Genomic DNA, 23,876 nt, shown 5'->3' on the forward strand with positions numbered 1-23,876 from the left:
TGCTGTTGTCGCGTGTATTTTACGTCATAGCTATCTAACGCGTTTGCAGTCAAACACTCAGAACGAAACAGTGAAGTTGCAATTCTTGTACTATCCTATTAAACGGTTGTCTTTATTTAACAGTAGCCACAGGACAATACATCTTAAACATTTGGATTTTATACATCACTAAAAAGTTGTTTAAACCATCAGAAAAATAATGTAATAAAGAAAACCACATAATTTACTGTAAAAATTAATACTATTTAAAGTTTAAATTAATATTTAATCTTTACTCTCATTTCCATTGCTCATAGTTCTAGGGACCAACGTTTCTGAACAAAACACAGGACTCCAAAACAGAAATATATTTTGTACATTAAAAAAAAATTGTCTGCTTATGAGTGTGTATATTCGTGTGTGTGATTTGGTGTCCTTCAGTGCTGCATTTATATATACATGCATACTGGTTTTTGTATATCTGCACACGCACACCTCTCTGTGTATCACTTGTACAAGCTTAGCTGGGGATTGTGGTAGAGGCACATGTACGAGTCACAGAGCAGCCGTCTGGCTGCACCGTGGAGGGAGGAGGTGTCCAGTTTACTGAGTTCCCCGTCTGACTGGGTTAGGTACTGTGCCACCTCTGGACATGTTCTCACTTGGGGCACATTGAAGCCATTCTCTCCACCTGGAACACACAAGAGGAAGTCACATCTGCACTCTAACTAGTACAAATGAGACACTACAGTGTCCAATGGGGACACCACACTATTTACTTTCTGGGAATATCTTTATCACCATTTAACAGTAATCACCCTCCGTTTTAAATAAAAATGTTACATCAACTAATCAATCACTCTTATACTGTTATATTACGCCGTTAAACTCCAGGAGAAAAATACAGTTCTATAACTAGCACTGTACATTTTTTACATTTTAGTGAAACTCGATTGGCTGAACAACAAATTTACCTTCCCTATCAGCCATGCTGTCAAAGAATAACCAATCGGTGGGCGTAGGTCCACAGCGTACAAAGCTCACGTAGTGGCTAGTCTGGATGCACGTCACTGCAAACAAAGACATTTGCTGGCGGACGCCGTGCACCGGTCCTGCCCAGGGCCCCCCTGGCACTCCCACCTTGTCTGGCTTGTGAGAGAGACGCTTCCTGTGGCTGTGCACCTGGCGTAGCACAGGACATAGAGACAGTGTTGTGAGCTGGCAGCTGTCATGCAGATATGACAGTTAAGTGAAGCCTCCACATGTGTTTATGGGAGATGTGGCACTGACCTCTAAGGTAAAACCCTAATAGTTACCTGCGTGTTGCAGATTTGGCAGTACTGTTTGAGGCGATTCGGTTTGATGTCTAGGTCCTCGTAGCACTGTGCGCACTCCCATTCTGCTACAGACTGACAGATACTGCATTCCCTCAGAGCTGGGAATATACAGGGATGGTTTTTTTTTCCAGACTGGGACCAATATGACACAATCCACAGCAGAAAGTGTATTATGAATATAAATAAAAAAAACACTTACTGTCATCCAGAAGATCGGTGATATCAAGAGTCAAGGAGGGCAGGATAGCATCAAACATTTTGTAGTCCTTCCCAAACCTGGGCATCAAAAGTAGGAGGCAGGATGGAGCCTACATGCCAGAGGAACAACAACCGATAACTACCGATAAAACAACCGCATTCCTTTTTGTAGGTATTTGTCACAAGTGTCAGCTCATGTACGCTGGGCTGCAGGGAAAGCATGCAGCTGGATGGGTTACCTCTGCAAACTTCAGCCCAGCATGCAAGAAGGAGGTCTCTAGCAGGATCTGCACAGTGGCAACCCTCAAAGATTGTTTGGTAGAGGGTGACAGTGGGGGGGATGCAGCACTGGGCAGGGGGAAGAGCTGATACAGGTGACATTCCTGAGGCTGCCTGCTGACTGATCTGAGACACAGCAGAAAGGTGGCTCAACAGGAATGTGCACACAAGGAACAAACATGGATTGAGTGTGTGTCAAAGAGCAGGGCCAGTGGAGGGGGAAATCAAATAAATAATTTGTGTTGATATTTTACATTACAAGCCATTACTAGCACGTTAAAAGGCACCTGAAACTGAATTATAATAAATGTGTATGTCATATATATATATATATATACACACACACACACACACACACGCTTAGATTTCATAAAGGGAGATTAAGAAGGAGACAAAGTTACCTAATCTTCAAAAGAGGCTCAACCCGCAGCAGCTGGAAAAGTTTATTAATGAATTCTTCTGGATCTAAAAAAGAGGGTGATACACAAGTGAAAAAGAAAGTGGGGGAACAGATGCGGGTGAGACAGGGACACAGACACAGGTCAAAGTGAGGGAACGGACACAGACACAGGTCAAAGTGAGGGAACGGACACAGACACAGGTCAAAGTGAGGGAACGGACACAGACACAGGTCAAAGTGAGGGAACGGACACAGACACAGGTCAAAGTGAGGGAACGGACACAGACACAGGTCAAAGTGAGGGAACGGACACAGACACAGGTCAAAGTGAGGGAACGGACACAGACACAGGTCAAAGTGAGGGAACGGACACAGACACAGGTCAAAGTGAGGGAACGGACACAGACACAGGTCAAAGTGAGGGAACGGACACAGACACAGGTCAAAGTGAGGGAACGGACACAGACACAGGTCAAAGTGAGGGAACGGACACAGACACAGGTGAAAGTGAGGGAACGGACACAGACACAGGTGAAAGTGAGGGAACGGACACAGACACAGGCAGTGAGACACACGGTGAGGCCTGACCTTTCTCTTGGCTGGTGAATCCTGCATCAGAACTCTCTGCTTCCAGCAGTCTCCGCAAGGCCATAGTTTTACTGGCGCAGACATACCCATGCCTGTTAAACACATGTCTCAATATTGTATTCATACATTTGTGGGGAGCCTCCGTTCATTTCTATGGGAAAAAAATAAATCCCAACAATGACAACCTTAACCCCCACCCAGCTCTAACCGTACCTTTAAGTAACCAAACAAAATACAGGACAATTGCCACTTTTAGTTTTTTGTTTGCAATCACTAATTTTCATAAAATTCAGTTTCCTCTTGTGTGACAAAAAAATGATAACCACAATGTTAAAATAACTGATTTTTATCACATTGTGGGGACATTTGATCCCCACAATGTAATATACATATAACCCCCCCACACACACACACACACGCACTTAGTGGCCAGTACAAATGCTCACTAATGCACACATGCTTGCTCTTCCAAATAATAATTCATGTGGCTGTAACTGAATGCCTATCCCATTACGACGCCTAAGCTACCTGACCTAAGCGAATTTGATCAAGGTATTATTATCGGTGCCATTTATGATGGTTCCAGCACCTCAAAATCAGCCATCCAGCTTTTTTTTTTTTTCCCCAGTTTATTTTTATTTTTTTTTGCACCGACCTGCGCAGAGGATTGACAATCTCACAGCGCAGCAGGTCCTGGGCGTGGCAGCAGTGACGGCCATCTTCGGGCCGTAAAGGCCATAACAAGGCCGAGTCTGCTGAGCTTGAGCAGGAGAACAGACTGGAACCGAGAGAACAAGCAAATATGAGGAGAGGAAGACATGGGGTGCCTGGGAAAGGGCTGACTGAGGTTCTGCTCAGGATAGGAGGTTAGAAGATGGAAGATGCATAGATGCATAGATGGAAGCAGACAGGAAAAGCAAACGTGCCCCTCACCTAAAGAGCGAGGCATCCAGATAGCAAGAGTTCAGGTGCCCCTGTATGCCTTTCTTCCAGCCTGTGTAGCGTTCCTGGGCCAAGACACCATAGAGGGAGGGCGTGTTCTCCTCCACACGTTCACTGCTCCAATCTGCAAAAGCTGGAGGGTAGAGCAACATTATCATGCAAGTTAATGCATGCCATTAGCAAGGTGTTATTCAGCCACAGAAGTACCACTGACTACATGACGACAAAATCACCATCTTTAAAACTGCTTAGGTCAGGTGCCTTAGTCGTTTTAATATAGCTTGTAGAATAAGTACAACCTGGGCGATTCAAGCCTTTTTGGAAGCAGGGCATAAGAGGGACCTTAATTCATACAGAATGGACAACCTTATCATTAGCCAATCATATGTTTTGAATTGGTGAATGACAGCGGCAGGGGCACTCCGGGGGCCAATCAGCTTTCAGCTGGGGCCTGTGTTCCTGTTGTCCTGCCCCTGCATATGCCCCTGAAGTACAGTAAACATACTGATCACTCTACACCATTTTCTCAATTCTACCTTCAGCTGAGAAAAAGCCCTGGAATGGAATTTGGGTGTAGGCCACACCTACACGCACCTCCTTCATTAGTCCTTCATTTTTTTACGCTAATGTACTATGACTCATTTAGAAAATTAAAAAATAATACTACAATGATAAACTTATTAATGTGTATGGTCATGTCTGGTTAACACAAACAAACGTTGCTTTAGACCAAAAGTAACGCAGTGTTCATTATATGGAGCTTGCTGAAAACCTTGGAGGAGCGTCCCGCACCTATGGAGTTGCACCGCTGCACCTGATTAGCTGGTGTCTCTGGGGCAGGGAACCGCGAGTCGCGCCTACAGTTCCGGAGTTTGACAAATAGCCCCTTGTTGGCCGGACAACGAAAGTAGCGCTCGCCTAGGTAACTTCCATCTGTCGCTGCAGTTAACTCCTGGTCCTGGACAAGGTGGGACAAAAAATTGTGCTTTCTTACATAAAAATATCTTCACTTACAATACTAAACAAAATAACAAAAAAAAAAAGAACCAGGTGTTACTCCAAATTTCGTTAAGGATATTCAGACTCCTCAAAATCAAGGCTGCATATCCTGGCCTGTATATTAGACTGGCAGCATCACTCTTTTCCAGTCGTTACAGCTATCTGCTTTCCATCTAGACATACAAACACACATAAACAACCAAAAGACTGAAACAAAAAAAGAACTCTACACAGTCTAGATGGGGGAATCCCCAATTCCCTTCCTGAAGGGCCAGAATCCAACACAGTCTATAGATATCCCCGCTCAACATCCACCTTACCCAGCTAATTACCAGGTTTAGTAGGTATGTTTGAGTAGGAAAATCTGCAACCTGTGTTGTTCACCAGGACCAGAACTGGGGAACCCTGGTCAAGGTACAGACACAAACACAGGGACAAAACGATGGATAGGAGTCTCACCAGTTCCAATCCAGCTACAGGCTCTGGGATGCCACTGATTTCCCCAATCCAGCGGATTACCCCATATAAGGGGGGGTCATTCACCTCAACCATACAGCCCACCTCTAGCCCCATTTCCGTTACCCCCCTTTCACTTATGACTTCGTTGCGTTCTGACACAATCTTGGTAGGAGACCGTGGGCAGTGATATGATTGGTCAGTGACAGTAGATGAGGATGGGCCTTGAGGCTTGGTGACCAGTAACGGTGAAGCATTATGGGAAGGCTTGGGGTTGGTTGTGCGTGTTGAAAACTGGTGGGTCCTTGTTTCATTGGATGATGTATGGGAAGGGGACACTAAGTACAGGGAAAGAACGAGAATTAAAGAACACAGACAGAGCATGATTATGGGTATAACCAAGGTAAAAAGGTATCACACACAAATCAGTCAAGTGAATATGATAAATAGGCATTTACTACCTGGAGCCTGGCAGTGACTCTTCAGTGACTCTGCAGTGGGTGGTGCCATACTTAGGGACACTTTAGCCAAAGGCAGTAGGTGCCCATACTGGGGGGAGGGCACAGTACAAAGAAACTCCCCCTTAAACCAGCCATCCCATGACCCCACAGGGCTGTCCTGCATAAATACATGCACAAATATGACTGCTTTTGCTTCTACCATAGTGAAAAGGAAATGCTGAAAATCTGAAACAATACTAACCAATAGAAGTCCCACGTATGGTTCTGCCTTCCCTGGCAAGGGCCCAATATAGCGAACCTCTCCACTCACAGGGTTCTGTCCCATGAGGAAACACACCCTATGCCCAACCTGCATTTGGGGTGCTGAGCTGGTACTGGGAACGGAGTCAGTAGTGCGGGCCTGGATGTTGCTCTGGGTGGGACTGTATTCACGGACACATGCCAAAACAGCGTCTGCATTGCTGGTCCGAGATGACCGCGGGAAAATTCGACTGGCCGCCACAAAGACACCACAGCCTTCAGGACAGTGGAAGAACTGGTGCCCCTTATAGGACCCATTATTTGTTCCCCTCCCTGCGGCTGGTGACTTGAAGAGAAACGGGAGAGAAGTTAGTCTTTATATCTTGCATAAGTATGCTGAACAAAAAAGACAAATGAAGATAAAAAATTTGCTAATGAATATCACAGGAAAAAGCTTAGGGAATTTGTCAACAGAACTGTCCCTTACCTTCAGCTGAACTCCGAAGTGCACTGCTGCACTGCCAGCCGTCAGCGGACCCCGGTACCTCAGCACCCCATCCAATTCGCCCAGCTGTCCCACATGCACCCTCACCTCTGCTCCTATAGGCAGGGCAGCTAACCGCTTCAGCCGGTGGGGCTTAAAAAACAGCTGGAAGCGGGACTCGGCATCTATGACAGCCTCCAGCAGTCCTGACAGTTCACCTGGAATTTCTATTAGCACCTGTTTTTCAATCTTAACAAGCGAACCAGAATCCAACACCTAAAATGAGGGAGTAAGAGTTATTTTTTAATACAGGGTAGCAAACTATTCTGTTAATAGCTTAAATGTGTTGCAACTTTTTATTAGTTTGTACAGTAAAGGAGTTAAACTCTACTGGTTTATGTGATAAGGTAAGCCAACTGTGTCAGCTTACAGTGTAATAAAGTGAAGGGCAATTCATCTGATGTTTGATGTAGGGAGATTCTATTGTTAAAAATTATAAGGGAGTGATAACATACTAGTGCAGTTCACAAGTGAGTTATCTAGACAAGCTTACCTTCACCCAAAGCTGATCACCTTTTCCATCCTCCTGCACCTGACACAAACTCCCCCGTGGCAACCGAATGGCACCCTCCAGGTGATCCTCAACTTTATAGTCGGAATGTACCAGATACATCTTCAGGGGGCGATGCCTCCTGCTTCGTTCAGTGGCTCCGGACATTAGGGTCTCGTCCAAGGATCATAACACTGAGATCTAAAAACAAATGTTAGCGTTAATCCATCTTTCGCCCTTTTTATTATAAGGAAGAAGTTGATACGTCATCGCTGTTAAAAGAGAACAAACTGCGGAGAGCGTCTGCTTCTTAACTACCAAAAAAATGAGTGTTCATGAAAAGTTGTCTTACAGATAGTTAAAAATATATTGACACTTAAAATGTAGTAAATACTGGTCGCCCACAAGCGATTATAATAAGAAATTACCTTAATTGTGTGTGTGTATTATAATGATACCAAAAATCGGTATACTTTCGATATACTTTGCAATAACTTAGCATACGCCTTAGCTGTCTTCCTGTTGAGAATGAGGAAACGAACGAACAATTCGTTAAACCTCGGTACCAGCAAAATACGTAGTGATGTATTTAACATTTAATTTGTTAACGGTGTTATTAAACATATTCTTACATTGCTGGTAGTCTCCCTGTTCTCCTACTTTTACAATTAAAAATCACAAAAACAAAGCCCATCGTCAAAAGCAGGAAATGTTTGATAGACATCAAAAATAGCCAATGGCGTCTCAGAAAAGTTTTGCACAGGACTAAACTGACCAATGGTTGTGCGGATTTCTGAGCGGGGGAAATTCCACTCATTCTCAATCTTTATAGGTGAAACTTGACGAAAGGAAACGACCGAAGTGTCCCATAAAACACAGAAATATGATGACTTGTGTGTTTGTTGACTTACTTAAATGTTTACTTCGCGACGAAAACTAAACATAATATCGGATCACAGTCTTATTTTAATATTAGCTGGGACAAATGACCATTATCCTACGAGGTAGCCTACCAATTAATATCCTTTGTTTTTGCACAAACCAGGGTTTCCAGTTCTCACGCAACTGGCCTGCCACTCAAGACTTTCAGCTAATGCAAGAAATCTTACAGCTAATCTATATTATTATAAAATCTATATTATTATTATATTATTAAATCTATATTGTAAACGTAGAATTAGCTACATCAAAAGCTTTGGGCCAGTTTACAAACCTTACAGATTTACAAGGTAATACAACTGTTAAACACACGTAAATGCGTGTGCAGTCTTGTCTCAAACTGAAAATCTCAGGGCAGCCAGCTGACCAAAGTTGGCAGCTGTGAAACTCCATACTACTGATTAAGCAAATTATACAGTTGGTCTATCTTATTAAGGTGTTTCTTTAATGTAGTTTCCAGAAGGGGGCTCCTTGTGCACTATGGTAAGGGCTGAAATTTGTTTTAATTCACAAATGTAATGTCTCCTTCCTTGTAGGGCACATGCGCAAACACACTATGTGAAATTCAGAGACGGCAGTTACACCAAACTGCTTATCTGTCAGCTGCAGAAGGAAGACAGCGTGCCAAGAAGTGAATCTGCACAGCACAGTGAGAACATGAAAGTGAGGCAATTGTTGGGCCCTTGACAAAGGCCCTTAATACCAATTACTCCAGGAGCGCTGGATACTGACTGACCCGGTGCTGTGACCGCCAAGCTTGCTGTCATTTGTATGTGTCTGTGTGTCTCATGGAGAGTTTGATTGGAAACGTGAAAAGAAAATTTCTCCATGCCAAGGTTAATTATCGCTATTACTATATCAATGAATTTATAATAATTATATATGTATATTTTGTCATTTGACAGTCATTTTGGTTCAAAGCAACATACAAATGAGGCAGATGATAGACATACGTTGATTAAGGAGCCAAATGTTCCTGAGCTCAACCTCCAGTAATTGACCATAAATAAATGTGCACTTAGAAGTAATGCAACTGGTTTAATATAAAATTAAATATTTATTTTTCTATGTATTTATTCATTTAATTTAATGTTCACATACTCAGTGCTTGAACAGGCTAAATGTCTTATAGAACAGTGTTACAAAAGTAGGGTGGACATTCAAGTTCTGACAGGACTTACTAAAAGGGTACAAAATATTAAGGTAATTAAGACTGACCCACAGAGAGAAACCATAAAAAAAACATTTACTTTTTTCTGAGATTAAATACATGACTACAATTAGAGCACAATGTAAGTAAAACACCGAACACCTCAGTGTTCCCATGATCTGCGTGGTTTTTGATTTCAATTACCATTCAGCAGCCAGCAAGCACATATTGTTCATTCTGCTTCCCTGAAGTTTAGCTCAAATTTAAACAGACATAGCAATTATAATTTTTTGCCTTTTGCTGTCAGCATCCTGTCCACCACTAAGGTAAGTTAATTGAGGTATATTATAATGGTTCCTGCCCTGCTTTTTTGTAAAAGGAAAATGGTGGAGCAAAACATCATTTTGCGGTTTCATCCAACAGAAACAGGTCATCGTGCCAAGGGCAACATTCCCATCATTCTGTACTTTTAGGCTTGTTAAATTGCCGTCGCTCTAATGAAACCACATTGCTCTATTTACAGTGATGCAGCCTATTATTCCATCCTTCCCTTTTTTTATACCTGCCTGTCTGATTCAGGGTTATGGGAATCTGGAGCCTATGGGCGCAAGGTAGGGAATAACCCAGGGTGAGGAGCCAACCTTTGTCAGGGTCCACACACATACCTATGGGCAATTTGTTAGGTCCAATTCACCTTAGCATAGTTTTGGACTCTGGAGTACCTGGAGGAAACCCCACAATGACACAGGGAAAACATGCAAACTCCACACACATACAACCCTGGCAGAGACACTAATCCCAGCCCCAGAGGTGTGAGACAACAGTGCTAACCACTGCACCGCCACGCCACTCTGCACTTTATTATTATTTTACCTATTAACTTCCAGTTTTAATGTAAAATTATTTTCTAGAGATAAATTAATCAAAAGCTTCAAGTAACTAATGAGTACAAATGCAGTGTACTGAAAAAATTCAGTCTCTCATCCAGTACACAATCAGGTCCATCCATTCACTCTTCAAATCTTTGGTTTTTACAGGAGCATGTGGTTATCAGGTGATTTTAGGATCACCTGGGTCATGGATGGATGGTCATGGATTTTGACAACGTAATGCTACCTGAAGCGCCCACTGATCAACAGTGATAATCACTCATCACTCTCAAGTTGCAGTAAAATAAAATGTCAGTGGTCAGTGTTGATGAAATAGGTGGTGAGCTCTCCTTTTCCTTTCACCATGATGACTCCCCGCAGTGTCACGCTGTAGCCCAGAGACTGGGCCACCTCTGCCGTTTCTTCAGTGACCTACAGGGGACCAGAAAAGCAGCCAAGAAGAAGGATCAGACTGTGGTCATGCTCCGGTGTTCATTCCTGCCCCCTTCTCTTTATTTTTCTGACCTGAATTTTGTCCAGGACTCCAGTACTGTCCATCCTGCTAGCCACATTGACAGCATTCCCCCAAATATCATATTGGGGCTTGTGGGCACCGATCACCCCCGCAATCACTGGGCCATGGTTAATTCCTGTGATTGTAAGCAGAATATTATACAAGGATGTATTTCGGTTTTCTGACTGCACAGTGTACATGAACGTGAAGTGTTCTTGAGCAACTATGAGTCAAACTGAACATGGAAAAATAAGACATAAAGTCAGAATCATGAAATCGGCATGTACACACCAATCCGGAGTTTGAAGTTGTTGAAAGAGTGTGTGTTTATTAATTCCAGCTTAGCCATCAGAGCTAATGCGAATTCCACCATTGAGCGCACATGGCTGTTGGAGCCATTATGTTCCTGTAGGGGGCAATGAAGAAACACAGAAAATACAAAGAACACCATTTAATCTTCAGGTTATTTAAAAAACGGATTATCTAGTTTAGCAGACATTTTCACTAGAGAACCCACAATCAGAAGTTGAAAGAATAACTATATATTTTAAAAACGATTAAATCCACTTTAATGAATTAAAAATCAAAAAAATTAAGAAATGCCTTAAAAGAAACAAATTTCTTTAAGTGTGGAATTCCAGTTGAAATAAAAGAATTTGCTGTTGTATTTGATGAAATGCCAACAAAACTTAAGAAATACATTTCATACAGCACAAAAAAAGGACCTCAAACACAGCTTCTGCACGTTGAACTCGTCGATAGGTGCTGCGATAACGAGAGCGATGCATAGGCATCAGCACCCGAGTAGGTCCGTTTGCCTTTGTTTCAGCCCATCAGAGATGCGTCTCGATCCGTACAAGTTACAGCAGGTACGTTCTGCTTTGTCATCGTCTGAGTTTTTTGTCAAGTTGTGGCTGGGTTTTTCTTGACCAACCTGTCCGAGATCCGAATTGGGATCCGAGTTGAAGGTGTCTCGACCCATACAAGTTTTAGCAGGAACAGTCCAGTTCCAAGATTTAGGTCGAGGTACAATTTGAAAAAACAAGGCATTCAAGTTCCAAGGTTCGACTGTATATCCTTGTAACTTCAAGTAGTAGGTGTGGTAAATAATTAATGTAAGCTAAAGCCACACCCTTCAATTAATTTGAGTATATCATTATGTCATAACCTTTCACTGCCATTCAGATCCAGTGAAGAATGTATAGTATATTACAGTGACAAATAGGTTGAACCACTTTTCTTTCTTTCTTTCAATTACCAATATCATGCTCTATCTCTTTTTGCCTCCTACCTTCTTCTCTTCCCCTGCCGTGACAGTCAGCCCTGCAGCTGCCATGTAGGTACTACCAATAGTTTTAATTTTTTCCACACTGCTGAACTTTGGCTTGGACAAGACCTGAAAGAGCAGGAGACAGAATTCCAAAATTAATTCCTGGCCTAATAGTAAAATGGGAAGAAGTATTAATAACCGGCAGTCCATACTTCATCGAAGTCTGCAATTATCTCGTTGAGAAAGCGAAGGCACTCCAGCCCGTCCTTGTTCTCTGAACTCTCGCTGTAGAACTCTTTAAACTGAGGTACTGAAGCGAACATCACGCAAACACAATCACAGGATTGACTGTACAGGTCCTGAAAAGCAACAACATACTCTTTATATTAGCAGTAGAATTTAGCACTGATTTCACCCCCCTCCCCCCGCCTCAACTACTGCCATACTACCTAGATGTCTGATTCTCTTAGAATATCTGCCTGTGACTAATCCCCCGCCACTACTTATTAATGCTTTGAATGTTATCGACATCACTATCAGAATTCCTGGTACAGCCCTCAACCTGGGTTTCCAGTGGTACAGCCATTCGGCGTTCAAACTGTTGCTCGACTGCATATTGAAAACCTCACCTGATTGCGTCGGCTCTTGCCAATGAAGACGGAGGCTACGTGAGCAGGCAAGACATTCTGCAGGAGCAGCTTGTTGACATTCTCCATTGTCTCCATCTCTTCACGCTCTTCCTGGAAGCACTTCTGCAGGAGGAACTCCACGCGACACGCCAGCTCATCCTAAGAAAATTGACCCAACCATTATATCGTATTCAGGGAAAGAGAGAGAGAGAGAGAGAGAGAGAACCCACAATCATACCACGAACAGTACAATAAGGCTCAGGCTTCAGGAGGAAACAATGATCATCTGGTGCTGTAGATGGATGATCATCCACATACAGACACAGTTTAAGTCACCTTTCGAGCCAGAATTAAGGCGGTGAAGTAAAAGATGAAGAGCCAGACTCCAGCTATGATCTTCGGCTCCTTCAAGACACCAGGTCTGTGGAAAACACAAAGGTATGCTAACAAAAATGGAGGCACAAGTCTAACTGTTATAGAAACGTGGTAATATCGGCAAGTGGGTTGGGGGTAGGGGGGGTTATGGACACGAATGACATCGTACTGGCTGGTGTTGCTGTAGAGCTGGTACACGTAGCAGTCAGAGCGAGTGGCATAGACGCAGAGGAACAGGGCCAGGTAGACCACCAGTGCCAACGTAAGCAGGAACACTTTGACCTCCAGGCAGGTCCGCACAAACACAATCACGCCGAGCATGGCCAACAGGCAGCAGTACACGTAGTACTATAAGGACAAGCACATGTCAGCTCATGTAGGTACAAACTCTGAGTTTTCCACCTACATTCAAAGGATCGGTGATAACTGAACAGACTAAGAAAGGAAGAGGAACGGGTGGATTTAAAATACATTCAAATTGATTCAATAATTACAAAATCGATAGTATTCTATTAGTCCTTTCACTATTTATGTGAAATGTTTGGAGGCTTACTGGAATTCCAGTAGCTGCTTGACAGTTACAGTCACCATTATGAGTTTTATGACCAAATGTCACTATGTAACACAGTACTCACAGGCACGGTGTAGAGATGGAAGGCTTCTAGAGCTGTTGCATTCTGGGATGCGGAACAGTTGGGCTCCAGGAGAAAGAACTTGCGAGACAGAAACCACATTTACAATCAGTATGTTTTGTCCATGCTTCTATGAACTTATTAGGTACTATCTATGAGGTAGAAGTCACTATAGAGCAGGGGTAGGGAACCTGATCCATGGAGAGCCGGTGTGGGTGCGGGTTTTTGGGATGACCTCTCAATCAGCCAATAACAGTGGATTCCAAGGACTGGAGTTGAGAATCGCTGCTTTATTATTGGCTGACTGAGAGGTCATCCCAAAAACCCGCACCCACACCAGCTCTCCATGGATCAGGTTCCCTACCCCTGCTATAGAGGGTAAATAATCATAGATCTGTTTCTGTTGATAGATAAACCAATTTGCATGAACAAGTACATTAGCACCTACAGGTGGACATTCGTATCTGTGTCCACAAATAAATGCTGATTTATTTACATAAGTTATAACTGCCGTAATCCACATTTTTTCCATGTTTTGTGTAGTAAATTTCAAAGCAGTATACATTTTTAAAATATTACAGAACATGTTCGCTCTTTACAAACTACAATAGAAATACTGCTAATTATTTACTTATACAACCTATTTGAGCTGGAAAATTAACTTGCGGCAACGTGGCTCAGCGGGGGGGGGGGGGGGGGGGTTAGACATGACTGATTAGCTGAGTCAACCGGGACTTACAAAGTTGAGAATGGCCATGAGCAGTGTGATGAACACACAGAGGAAAACCAAGAACAGCCGTAGCGCCGCCCTGCTGGCCACTCCCTGAGATAGCGAGGGAACCCACTGAACACCCTGAGGCATCTTGGATCTCCATCGCTACCAACAAACACACATGCAAACAAACGCACACATTTACAAAGGTATAACATAATGTAGAAGTTAAATCCAAGCGCTACTGTGCAATGCTGCAGAGGTTAAATGTGACTCCAAAAGACACATAGCCAAGTCCGTAGCTAGGAAATCTGGGCCCCCGGACAAAGTGTCACCAGGAGTTCCCCCACCCCCCACCCCCGCCTAACTTTATGCAGAATTTTATGTATTCAAGGTCCCCTGTAAAGTGCTGGGCGCCCTAAATCTGCCAGGGTATCCATGCCCCAGCTGCACCCCTGCACATGGCATTACCTTCAAGTACCCCGTGAAGACAATGAGGAGGAGAATAACAAACACGGGAAAGGTGACACCGTATGACACGGCTATGGCAGTGTTCCTGAAAGAGAGCGAGAGAGAGAGAGAGAGAGAGACTGAGCTGCATTACCTGGAACACAGATAACCTTTCAGTGGAAGTTACCATACTTGATGCTACTCAATTTGATCTCCTAAAAAGGAAGCTGCACACATTTTATGCATCGTAGGAGTATCGCAGTGCATCAAACTCCTGCATTTCTATTAGAGAAAGATGTCTGTCTGTCTGTCCATCCATCCATCCATTTTCTGTAACCATTTATCCAATTTAGGGTCACAAGGGGTTTGGAGTTTATCTTGGACGCTACAGGTGCAAGGCAGGGAACAACCCAGGATGGGGCAGCAACTCATCGCATACTTACACGCCTATGGGCAGTTTGGTAATTCCAATTAACCTCAGCATGTCTTTGGACTGTGGGGGGGGGGGGGGGGGGGGGACTAAAGCACCTGGAGGAAACCCCATTATGACACAGGGAGAACATGTCAACTCCACACACATACAACCCTGGCAGAGACTCTAATCCTAGCCCCAGAGGTGTGAGGCAACAGTACTAACCACTGCATCACCATGTTACCCCCAAAAATTTATAATAGTTTTATTATCAAAATCTCAGAACTGCCCATTATCCTGTGGCTAGATTGAGAACCTTTCCAGACTGAGAATTTTTAGCATAACAAGTCATAAGACAATAGAACAAAGCAGACATATGTGGCTGACAGGGATATGTGAGGTGGTTCTGCTTACTTTGCTGATACCAGCATTTGGACCACAAAGAGGGTAGCAAAGATGACAGCCAGGCAGCTGACAGACAAGTGCAGCTCCCCCACCTCTGACAGCCGGTACTGCAACACAGGCAAGGTGACCAATCATGCAATGGGTTCAGGTTTATGTACCATCACATAGCTCGCCGCTGGGACTACTCTCGACGTGGTGTTATTAGTGCTGACGCGTTCTTAACACACTATAAATACTGTATTAAAGCCAGATAAAATACACGAAATTTGGAAAAACCATGCAATTCACACCTGTCTTTCCGTTTTAAAGTTACTGAACAGCAGAGTGAGCCAGTTCAACTTCTGCTTCCTCCGCTTCTCCCTGAGAAAGAGTGAAAGGTGGCAAACAAGTTAGAATCTCTTGTGGTTTTTAGCTGAATCCAGAGAAATGAAAAATATTTCTCAAATGAACTTTATGTTGTTTTCAAATGCATCTCAATGCCTTTCGTAGGAGAAGGTCACATGACCCAGGTTGTCAAAAGACTCACTCTTTAGGGTCCAGAGTGTCCAGTGTGTCAATCACTCCATCTTCCATACCCTGTGAATTCTCCCTGTGACACGGAGAGAGGGAGAAATGGAAGGAGAAGAACAGAAGAAGAGGGTGGCCTTTAGTTCACTCTCTGCCGGTCAATACTGGGAACATAACAAGGAAGTTGACTTATGAGAGTGTAGAAAGATAACAAATTACCTGTGCAGGACTGTGTGAGGGGCTAGTCCCTCCTGAAAAAAAAACACAAATAAACATGAGAACGTGTTTAGCATCACACACGTGCCCTCACAAACATGCAACGCTCAGGCCCTTAAAAACCATGTATTATGTTCCTACACACACATCCAGGCAGCTAGTGGGAGTGTCTGACCGTGGAATGTGGCTCTGTGAGCCCAAAGGCTGGGGCAGTGGGCCTAGCTTTAGGCTGCGCTGGGTGGTTCAGCTCGGAGAAGGGGTTGATCGTCTGCCACGATTGCAGGTATTGAGACATCCTGACTGACGCCCTGAGTCTCCGGTCATTCGCCCTGGAAGGCTGAGAGAAAGAGCAGCACATCTTCAGTGTCTGAAGAGTAAATAGTACAGCGCAATAATGAGAGAGATCGGCAGAATAGTACATTTGCAGGGATTAGACCGTAAAGTACATAAGCCAATTCACATTACAACCTTAACAGAATACTGCTTAACACTACTGAATACCTGAGATGCACATACTTTAGATGTCCGTATGGTGGAACCATCTTTTTGCGGGTCAATGACTAGGTAGGTCCTCCTGCCCTGCAGGCAGGGGTTCCGACTGGCCCCGTCCCCATCCTCCACCTGGTAGGCCCCACTCAGGTGCCTCAATGTGTCCTCCGTGATATGGACCCTCCTACATCAGTAGAGAGATCAGAAAAGTACTGCTGAGATAATGCTGCAGGCATACTTCTGAAATACAGAATTATGTGTGAGTGCTGCTACCCCTTCCATGAAGTGTCAATCCTGGGGAATGATGTACTTCTTTCATCTTTCAAAATCAAAACTAATATTTTCTATGCCTCACCCTGGTTGACCACCAGACTCCATGTGATTGGCTAAAGTCACATCATGTGACCAGACATCATACTGCCACTTCTGCAGGCCAATCAGACCGCAGAGCACATTCCCAGAGTGCACACCCACACGCATGGCGATTTCCACCCCTGTGGCCTCCCTCAGTTTGCTGTGAGACATAAGGAAAGCAAGAGAGGTGAAGCGGCTATGAGGTTTGGGGCACGTGAGATTCGGCTGATGGCGGTGGTTGACACACTGACTTGATGGCGGTGCACATGTCCAGGCCCATCTGCACACAGTTGCAGGCGTGGTTAGGGATGGGATCTGGCAGACCTGAGACACAGTAATAGCAGTCCCCCAGAATTTTAATGCGTAGGCACTCGTTTTTCTGTAGGGGCGGGGAGTGTGGGCAAACGAAAGAAGAGGAAATCAGAAGCAAAAAGCTTAGTGATGATATAGAAAAAGACGCTGAGAGAGCTTGACAGCTGAGGAATTATTTTTGTAAGCCACATCTTCTTACCTTTGCGATATCATCAAATTTACCAAACAGTTTGTTAAGGACTCCAACCAACTCCTCTGGTGTGCAGGTGCTGGCCAGTTTGGTGAATCCCACAATGTCAGCATAGAGGATGCTGGGAGATTGCAGCCAATGATCAGTGGATGAATGTGGCACTTATTAAACAAGAGTAGCAAATCTGCATTTGTTTGTTTGACTTTGTAAGGGTAGACGGTACCTGACGTCCTTGTGCTGTCGGATGTACAGACTGTGGAAGTTGTGCTTGCTCTCTGTGCCATGGTATTTATCAGACAGTCGCTGAATAACCTCTGACTGAAGCTTCTTGGCAATGTATCGTGGTAAAACTGATAACAGCAGATGCTCCTGCCAGGTCAAGGATGGCGGTTAGCATGTTTCACCGTAAGCTGTACACCGGCAACAGTGCACACGTCTGTATACCCATACCTGCTGCCGTTTCTGTAAGTCCCTCCTTGAACGGACCACACTGAACTTCTCGGTCTCCCGACGGGATTTCCGGTGGGCTCTCTCTGTGAGGTGCCGGTGGAAAGCACCCACGCAGTTCACACACAGGAACAGCACACCATTGGCCACCAACTGCAGGTTTGGGTCACATGAAGCAGCTATCAGCGCCCTCATTGGCCAGAGAGCTGGCCATTCATGCCAAAACTTATCACAGGTGCAAAATATACATTTTTGGTCACTGGACGGGTGCAAAATATAATAGAACGACGTTCAACCAATTTGAATAAGAGTAGGATGTTAGCAGAGTAGGAGCATTTGGAGTGTGTGCCGGGCTTGTACAAGCGGCAGGTACAGTGTGGTTCCCCACACATTGTCTGCGGTACAATCTCTCCTTCTTCTTTAGTTTGCATGTGTATTTTGCCTGTGGCATGACAAACCGGAAGCTTATGTTAATCCCAAGGGTGGGCTGAAGTACGAGTATGCATCATGCCTCACCTGTGGAGCCAGGTCAGCCATTTCGGGGCTGGTGACGGGCACGTAGACGCTGATGATGATGATGTGAGATGCACTGGTTCCCAACCCAAATACAAGAGCCCAGGTGAGGGAAAGAGGGAGCACTGTATAGACAGAGAGAGAGAGGAAGAGGAAGAATGCGACCTGGAGAGGAGAGGAAGGGAGAGAGAAAGAAGTTGTGTGAGGTACCATGCGGACACTCTTTGAGGGGAAGGTGCTCAAAGCCTTCAACAGATTCATCAAAGAGACACTCGTACATGCATTTAGCATTCTTGGTAATGCAGTCCACCCTACCCAGGTCTAACCCTTCTGTTGTGTCAATGTCTACCAGACCAGACCCCCCCCCCCCCCCCAAAAAAAAAAAACATTCATGGTGTAATTCTTTGCTGCAGGGTGCATCTGACCTGCTCCCAGGGGGTAATGACACCACCAGTAAAGATGAAGACGACGGCGATGATGTAGAGTAACGCCCAAGCGAAGAGGGCCAGGGATCCCCTACAGCGCCGCACCACTGCTAGCCAGGGCAACACCACCATCAGGCCAGTGCACACGCACAGGACCACGCTAACCACGGCCAGTTCTCCCACATGCACATGAAGATTCTGTGGTGGGGGGAGACAAACAAAACACAATGAATAAATGTTATATTGCAGCATAGTCCATTCTGGAATGGCCCCAACCCTGTCACTGACCACACTACAGTACATTTTGGCAGAGTTTAAGGAAGTTATGAGATGTACATGCTACTGTATATACTGTATATACACTCTCTGAGTACAAAGGCACACTGGCAGTGGCACAGTCCTTCAGACATCCTTCACGTCTCTCACCCTGTGTGTGGCAGCAAAGATGACAATAATCGCTACGCAGAAGATGATGGTGAGCAGCAGACCGGCCACCATTGTAGGCGTCTCCTCTATGGCATGCAGGCAGCCCCTGTGCACAGCCTGCAGACCACGCCGTAACACCGCCAGGAACCGCCCTGGCGGCTGGCAGCAGGAGGCACGCGTTCGCCGACTCCTGCCTTCCTCGTCTCCGGCGCTCTCCGTCGGGGATGGAAGGTCCGTTGTAGACGCTATGCTATTGTCTCTGGCTGTAGGACTGCTGTGAACGATGCCATCACATGAGTCCGACTTGGTACTTGTGTTCCTAGTGAGTGCAGTCATTTCAGTCATGTCTGTGTTGACCTTAGCTAAAGTGGCGGTGCCCAAAAGTGTTTCTCCTCTAGGATCTACATATGTAGCGTTGCCATTGCTGAGCTTGGCGTCTTGTTGAGGTCTGGAGTGTGTCGCTCTTCCTTCAAGAGAAGTATCTGTGTCTTTCGGCTTATTTTTGGTACTGGCAGGAATGTCACTGGCAGACCGTGTAGGGGGATGTCCCAAAGGGCCTGCATCACCATCCCCATGTTCATCCCCTCCAGGGGGATGTACCTTCTCCTTATCACTGAAGCAGTCACCATCTTCTTGTCCGACCTCCATTTTATAAACACTCACCCCAAATATAGACAGAGGTGCTGTGAAGGTCAGAGATTTTCTTTTCTCTCAACAGAACAAGAACAGTTTCAAAAATAAGTTAAATGGGAGGCCAATGTAGGTGATGAGGTAGTGATCGTCTGACCCTAAAAACCACAGTCACACTGTGAAGCGTAATAGTGGACAGAAAAATATATTGTATTCCACCAAGGTCTCAGCGATGATCTGCTTGCCTGACAGGAAGTCCTGCTACTGCTATGACTGGCACGTAGATATTGTTATGATCTGTCAAAAGGAAGAGCCAAAATAAGTAAACCTAAATAAAATCAATCACCAACATCATACAGCTCCATTTTCACCTTCTTTAATGTACAGAATAACCATTTCCACCATAGTGATCAGCACCGATCAAACTCCTTTGTCCGCATACCTAGTCAAACAGAGGTGCCCCTGACCTTGCAGATCATACATCAGAAAGCACAGACTCGGTTCAAAATCTGGCAATTACATCAACAAAGCTCCACTGTATAATTCTAAGCTGCATTCTTACAATTTTGCAGCTCTTCTCTGAGATGTTAAACTGTCTTCTTTGTTACACTCTGACGCTCAACTCTCATCGTTCTTTTCAACTGACCCGTGCTATTCCTGAGATTGGCCCGGTTCTATGAGAGCCTGAGAACCAGCGCTGAGTGTGACGCTGGTCCTGCTGACACCGTGTAAATATTTTTATCTTCTCCTTGCCTCCTTGGTGCCATCTCTATCGGATTGATGTTTCCAATTTACCTTTTTTTTTTTAAAGTGAAACATCGTTCATACTTCCCCTCCAAGTTTGAAAATTGTTTTTTTATATATATTTACAGTTAAGAAATAGTAAGACATTTCAAAGATAACCCCAGTATTCGGTACCTTTTTACGGAGACTGCTGCACCAGTTAGGCTGTACCTGTTTCGTCCCCTCCATCTTCCTGCATGGTTAAATATCTCTTCCTCCTCCCACTCTCATCATTGCTTTATAACTGACCTTTGCCCCCCCTCCTCTCTGAACTCCCCACCTCTCTCCTCATACAGCATGCCGTTCAAGACTTCTCCATCTTCCCAGCTCTCTTTCTCATACTTTTCATTATTAAGCCACACTTCTACTCTTTTCCCTAAAGAAGTTGAGTAGATAACAGCATCCAGTAATATAATGCGCCGAACAGTTCCTGTACCAGGCATGCAAATACACCAGGGTAAGCGCTTCGAAGGGTGTATATAGTTACAGTACATTATTTCCATACAGCCAGGTGGAAAGGCCGCTGACTGCCTCTGCGGTTGGACTCCCTTTACGTTCTAGCCACAACCAAAACAGGACACAAGGACTGCAATGTGTGGGTCTATTGTAAAAGCCTACAGAATATATAACGTTTAAGCCATTAAGAAACCGGCGAATGTGTATATGATTTGCATTCGAAACAAAAACAATAGTGTTTGTATACCCGGTCAAATTCCGAATAACCAAATGTTGTGCATGAATCCAAACAGCAGTCAAAATGAAAGTAAAACGCTCGACCTCCTTCATACGAAAACCAAGTCTACCACAACTGCATCCTCGGTGACCAGTTAGTCTGACTGGATTAACAAGCCGCTGGCTACTAAAAATTAATGACTATACGGAAATCGGGAGAGATATTAATTAGTATCGCTTATGGGCTACTTCAAGAAGGAAAAAAGATTAACAGCTTAATGTAAAAACCTACAACACTGGCAAACCGCTCAATATAGATTCTAAATAATTAAATTATGAAAAAAACAATATGACAGCTTTAGCATATAAATTGCCAAAGCAGTGATATGGTGGAAAACAATAATCTCACACGAATTTAATTACTTACCCAGTACTGGGGTGACAGATGAATTGCTAGTAGCCTAAACAAGTCCTAAAGTGGACACATCTGCATGTAAATAAAAGTATATGCTTCTAATATTCAGCTTCATTTTGTAAGTTTAAAGGTCTGTATTAAAGTGTTACGATTTACGTAACTGCTGCATCTAACTCATCTATTTTGCCAATAACCGCGATTTCCGCCATTTCGTCCTCTGTAAACTTTCTCCCCACGTATTACACGAAAAGACGCCCATTTGTACACAGCGATATTCAGTATTTCACTAATAAACAAAAAGTCAAACAATTGCGTTGTATTCTAAATTTAACGCGGTAAATTTGTCTACTTCCTACTTAGTGTAAACTGAAGCTTAGAGTGTTTAAGTATGTCTTTTGGAATGTGCTAGAAATTGTTCAGGGTTCCTATTTTCAGGTCAGCCAGAAAAACCGGATCTACAGTATATTTAATACAATGACTAAAATGATGTACCGACGCGCCTGTCTGACAGTCAGTTTTTTATGTGCTGCTGTGTCATTATCTGTCTATTCCTGTTTAACAGTGGTAGTTAAATATGTTTAAGTCCAGTGCAGTGTAGCCTTTTATAATACTAAGCCTATTATACAATCACTGGTGCACCTGGAAATTCTGGGCTCCCTGAGAAAATGTCACCTTGCTCTGCACTGCCGCCCTCCCACCAAATTTTACGTATATTTTTACATATTCAGCATATTCGCCCCCCTTAAACTGTCAGAGTATTCATGCCACTGTATATATTCATTAAAGTGCCTTTTTTTCCAATTAAATCCTTCTTCACGTGACATTTTAGTTCGCCCTCTGGTGGATAGAATTGTAATTGTTTTCTGACGTACTGCACTGCAAAAATAGGACATTCATCGCGACGTTCAGTTATGAACACGAGTTGTCTCTGTTTTGATTTATAATCAATATTTCCTGACTTTCAAATCAAAATGAATATATGAGACCATAATTCTAGGCAGAATCTTCAAAAAAAAATTACATGCTAACCTCTTAAATGGAGACAAAAAGATTTTTAGCCTTGGTATCTTTTTTACCCAGCCGTACGCCTCCGGCAAGTTTCATATCTTGCCTCATATTCTCATACGCACAAGTCAAAATAATACTTATACATATTAATAATCGAAGTTACTACAATTTCTGTCAGCTATACCCCGACTTCATATAACTGATTTAATTTAATTGACCCCCATTTCCTTCAGTTGATGCCTATTTCTTCATACGTGAACTGACTGGTAGTTCAGTTAAAATAACAGTTTTTAAGACCATACACCTGAAAACTGCTCTCTCTCTCTCTCTCTCTCTCTCTCTCTCTCTCTCCCCCTCTTTCTCTCTCTCTCCCCCTCTTTCTCTCGCTACCCCTTCAGCCACATCGTGTCTTACTTTGACGTTTTCAGTGACTTTTACCTGTGTACCTCCAGGAGGAACAATGGGTCCTACTGTACAAGTTATACCAGAATGTAATCAATTGTAGACTTTAATCGGGCACATTGTGATAATAAAAGAGCATGCTCAAATAACATATACAGACGGAACCGAAATAGATTTTTTTTTTCATAGTAAAATTTAAGTTGAGGAGAGTGAGTCTTATCTTGTTAAAAGACAATTTGGTTTGTCATACTGGGAGACGGGTGTGACACGCAGAACTTTTCTGCAGCTACTATCATACGGCGCGTTCTCGGTCACGTAGGCGTACGGCTGGCTGAAAAGTATTTTTCCATACATTTCTTTACAAGAAAAAACCTGTATGCGCGAGTCGTCGTGAGTCATAGCTCAGATACCAGCTGAGCTGGATGGAGCCAGACAGACCTTGAGATAGGAGGCCTTACTCGTGCCTCATGTCCCCAGAACACAGGTGTAAAAGTTACCCTGTAGGCTTGAGCCTCAGAGAGGCTCACTTTTGTATTTTGGAAAGACAACCACACACTTATCTACACACAGGCAAGTAATACTAACATTTTATAACATTACCATTTTATCATTTTTTGTTATTACTGGAATAACTATGTTATAGATTATTTGTTCCATTCCCATACCATGGTGACAGAGACTGCACTTATAACTTAATATTTTGATTACATAATTGCAAGTGTGTAATGCTGGGTTGAGCATTAGGTGGGTTTAGGTCTCCACCAATTTAAGGGGGTCCAGGGGGCTGTTTTGGTTGGTTTCCAATACATTATTGAGA

The 23,876-nt window shown here is 43.9% G+C and overlaps 2 protein-coding genes across 7 annotated transcripts; both read right to left on the reverse strand.

The window, feature by feature from the left end:
- Positions 1-71: 71 nt before the first annotated feature.
- On the reverse strand, positions 72-7,642 carry si:cabz01101003.1 (ubiquitin carboxyl-terminal hydrolase CYLD). 3 transcript variants are annotated; one of them, XM_048970185.1, is made up of 17 exons: positions 7,546-7,635; positions 7,342-7,432; positions 6,917-7,114; positions 6,367-6,639; positions 5,881-6,225; positions 5,640-5,796; positions 5,182-5,516; positions 4,516-4,681; positions 3,715-3,856; positions 3,437-3,559; positions 2,782-2,873; positions 2,195-2,258; positions 1,754-1,919; positions 1,516-1,624; positions 1,296-1,414; positions 954-1,161; positions 72-670 (listed from the first exon to the last, which is right to left on the reverse strand). In XM_048970185.1, the coding sequence occupies exons 3-17, from the start codon at positions 7,079-7,081 to the stop codon at positions 486-488; spliced, it is 2,649 nt and encodes an 882-aa protein (XP_048826142.1). In that variant the 5' UTR covers positions 7,082-7,114; positions 7,342-7,432; positions 7,546-7,635; the 3' UTR covers positions 72-485. The 3 variants fall into 3 exon arrangements, with proteins under 3 accessions (XP_048826142.1, XP_048826140.1, XP_048826143.1); XM_048970183.1 differs by lacking the exon at positions 7,342-7,432 and having other exon boundaries at positions 7,546-7,642; XM_048970186.1 differs by lacking the exon at positions 7,546-7,635 and having other exon boundaries at positions 7,342-7,534.
- Positions 7,643-8,889: 1,247 nt separating this feature from the next.
- On the reverse strand, positions 8,890-22,142 carry LOC125704533 (adenylate cyclase type 4-like). Of its 4 annotated transcripts, none has more exons than XM_048970179.1 (26): positions 21,662-22,142; positions 19,150-20,076; positions 18,724-18,921; positions 18,302-18,463; positions 17,789-17,938; positions 17,562-17,707; positions 17,348-17,459; positions 17,088-17,215; positions 16,838-16,996; positions 16,495-16,666; positions 16,169-16,330; positions 15,997-16,028; positions 15,797-15,859; positions 15,561-15,630; positions 15,280-15,377; positions 14,475-14,559; positions 14,031-14,168; positions 13,295-13,372; positions 12,829-13,007; positions 12,621-12,705; positions 12,285-12,443; positions 11,868-12,014; positions 11,677-11,781; positions 10,677-10,791; positions 10,397-10,521; positions 8,890-10,303 (listed from the first exon to the last, which is right to left on the reverse strand). In XM_048970179.1, exons 2-26 carry the CDS (start codon positions 19,795-19,797, stop codon positions 10,184-10,186), a joined length of 3,636 nt encoding a protein of 1,211 aa, XP_048826136.1. In that variant the 5' UTR covers positions 19,798-20,076; positions 21,662-22,142; the 3' UTR covers positions 8,890-10,183. The 4 variants fall into 4 exon arrangements, with proteins under 4 accessions (XP_048826136.1, XP_048826139.1, XP_048826138.1 ...); XM_048970182.1 differs by having other exon boundaries at positions 16,510-16,666; positions 21,662-22,134; XM_048970181.1 differs by lacking the exon at positions 21,662-22,142 and adding an exon at positions 20,734-21,589.
- Positions 22,143-23,876: the final 1,734 nt, after the last annotated feature.

The sequence above is a fragment of the Brienomyrus brachyistius genome, chromosome 12 (genome assembly GCF_023856365.1).
Source record: "Brienomyrus brachyistius isolate T26 chromosome 12, BBRACH_0.4, whole genome shotgun sequence".
Taxonomy (NCBI): Eukaryota; Metazoa; Chordata; class Actinopteri; order Osteoglossiformes; family Mormyridae; genus Brienomyrus; species Brienomyrus brachyistius.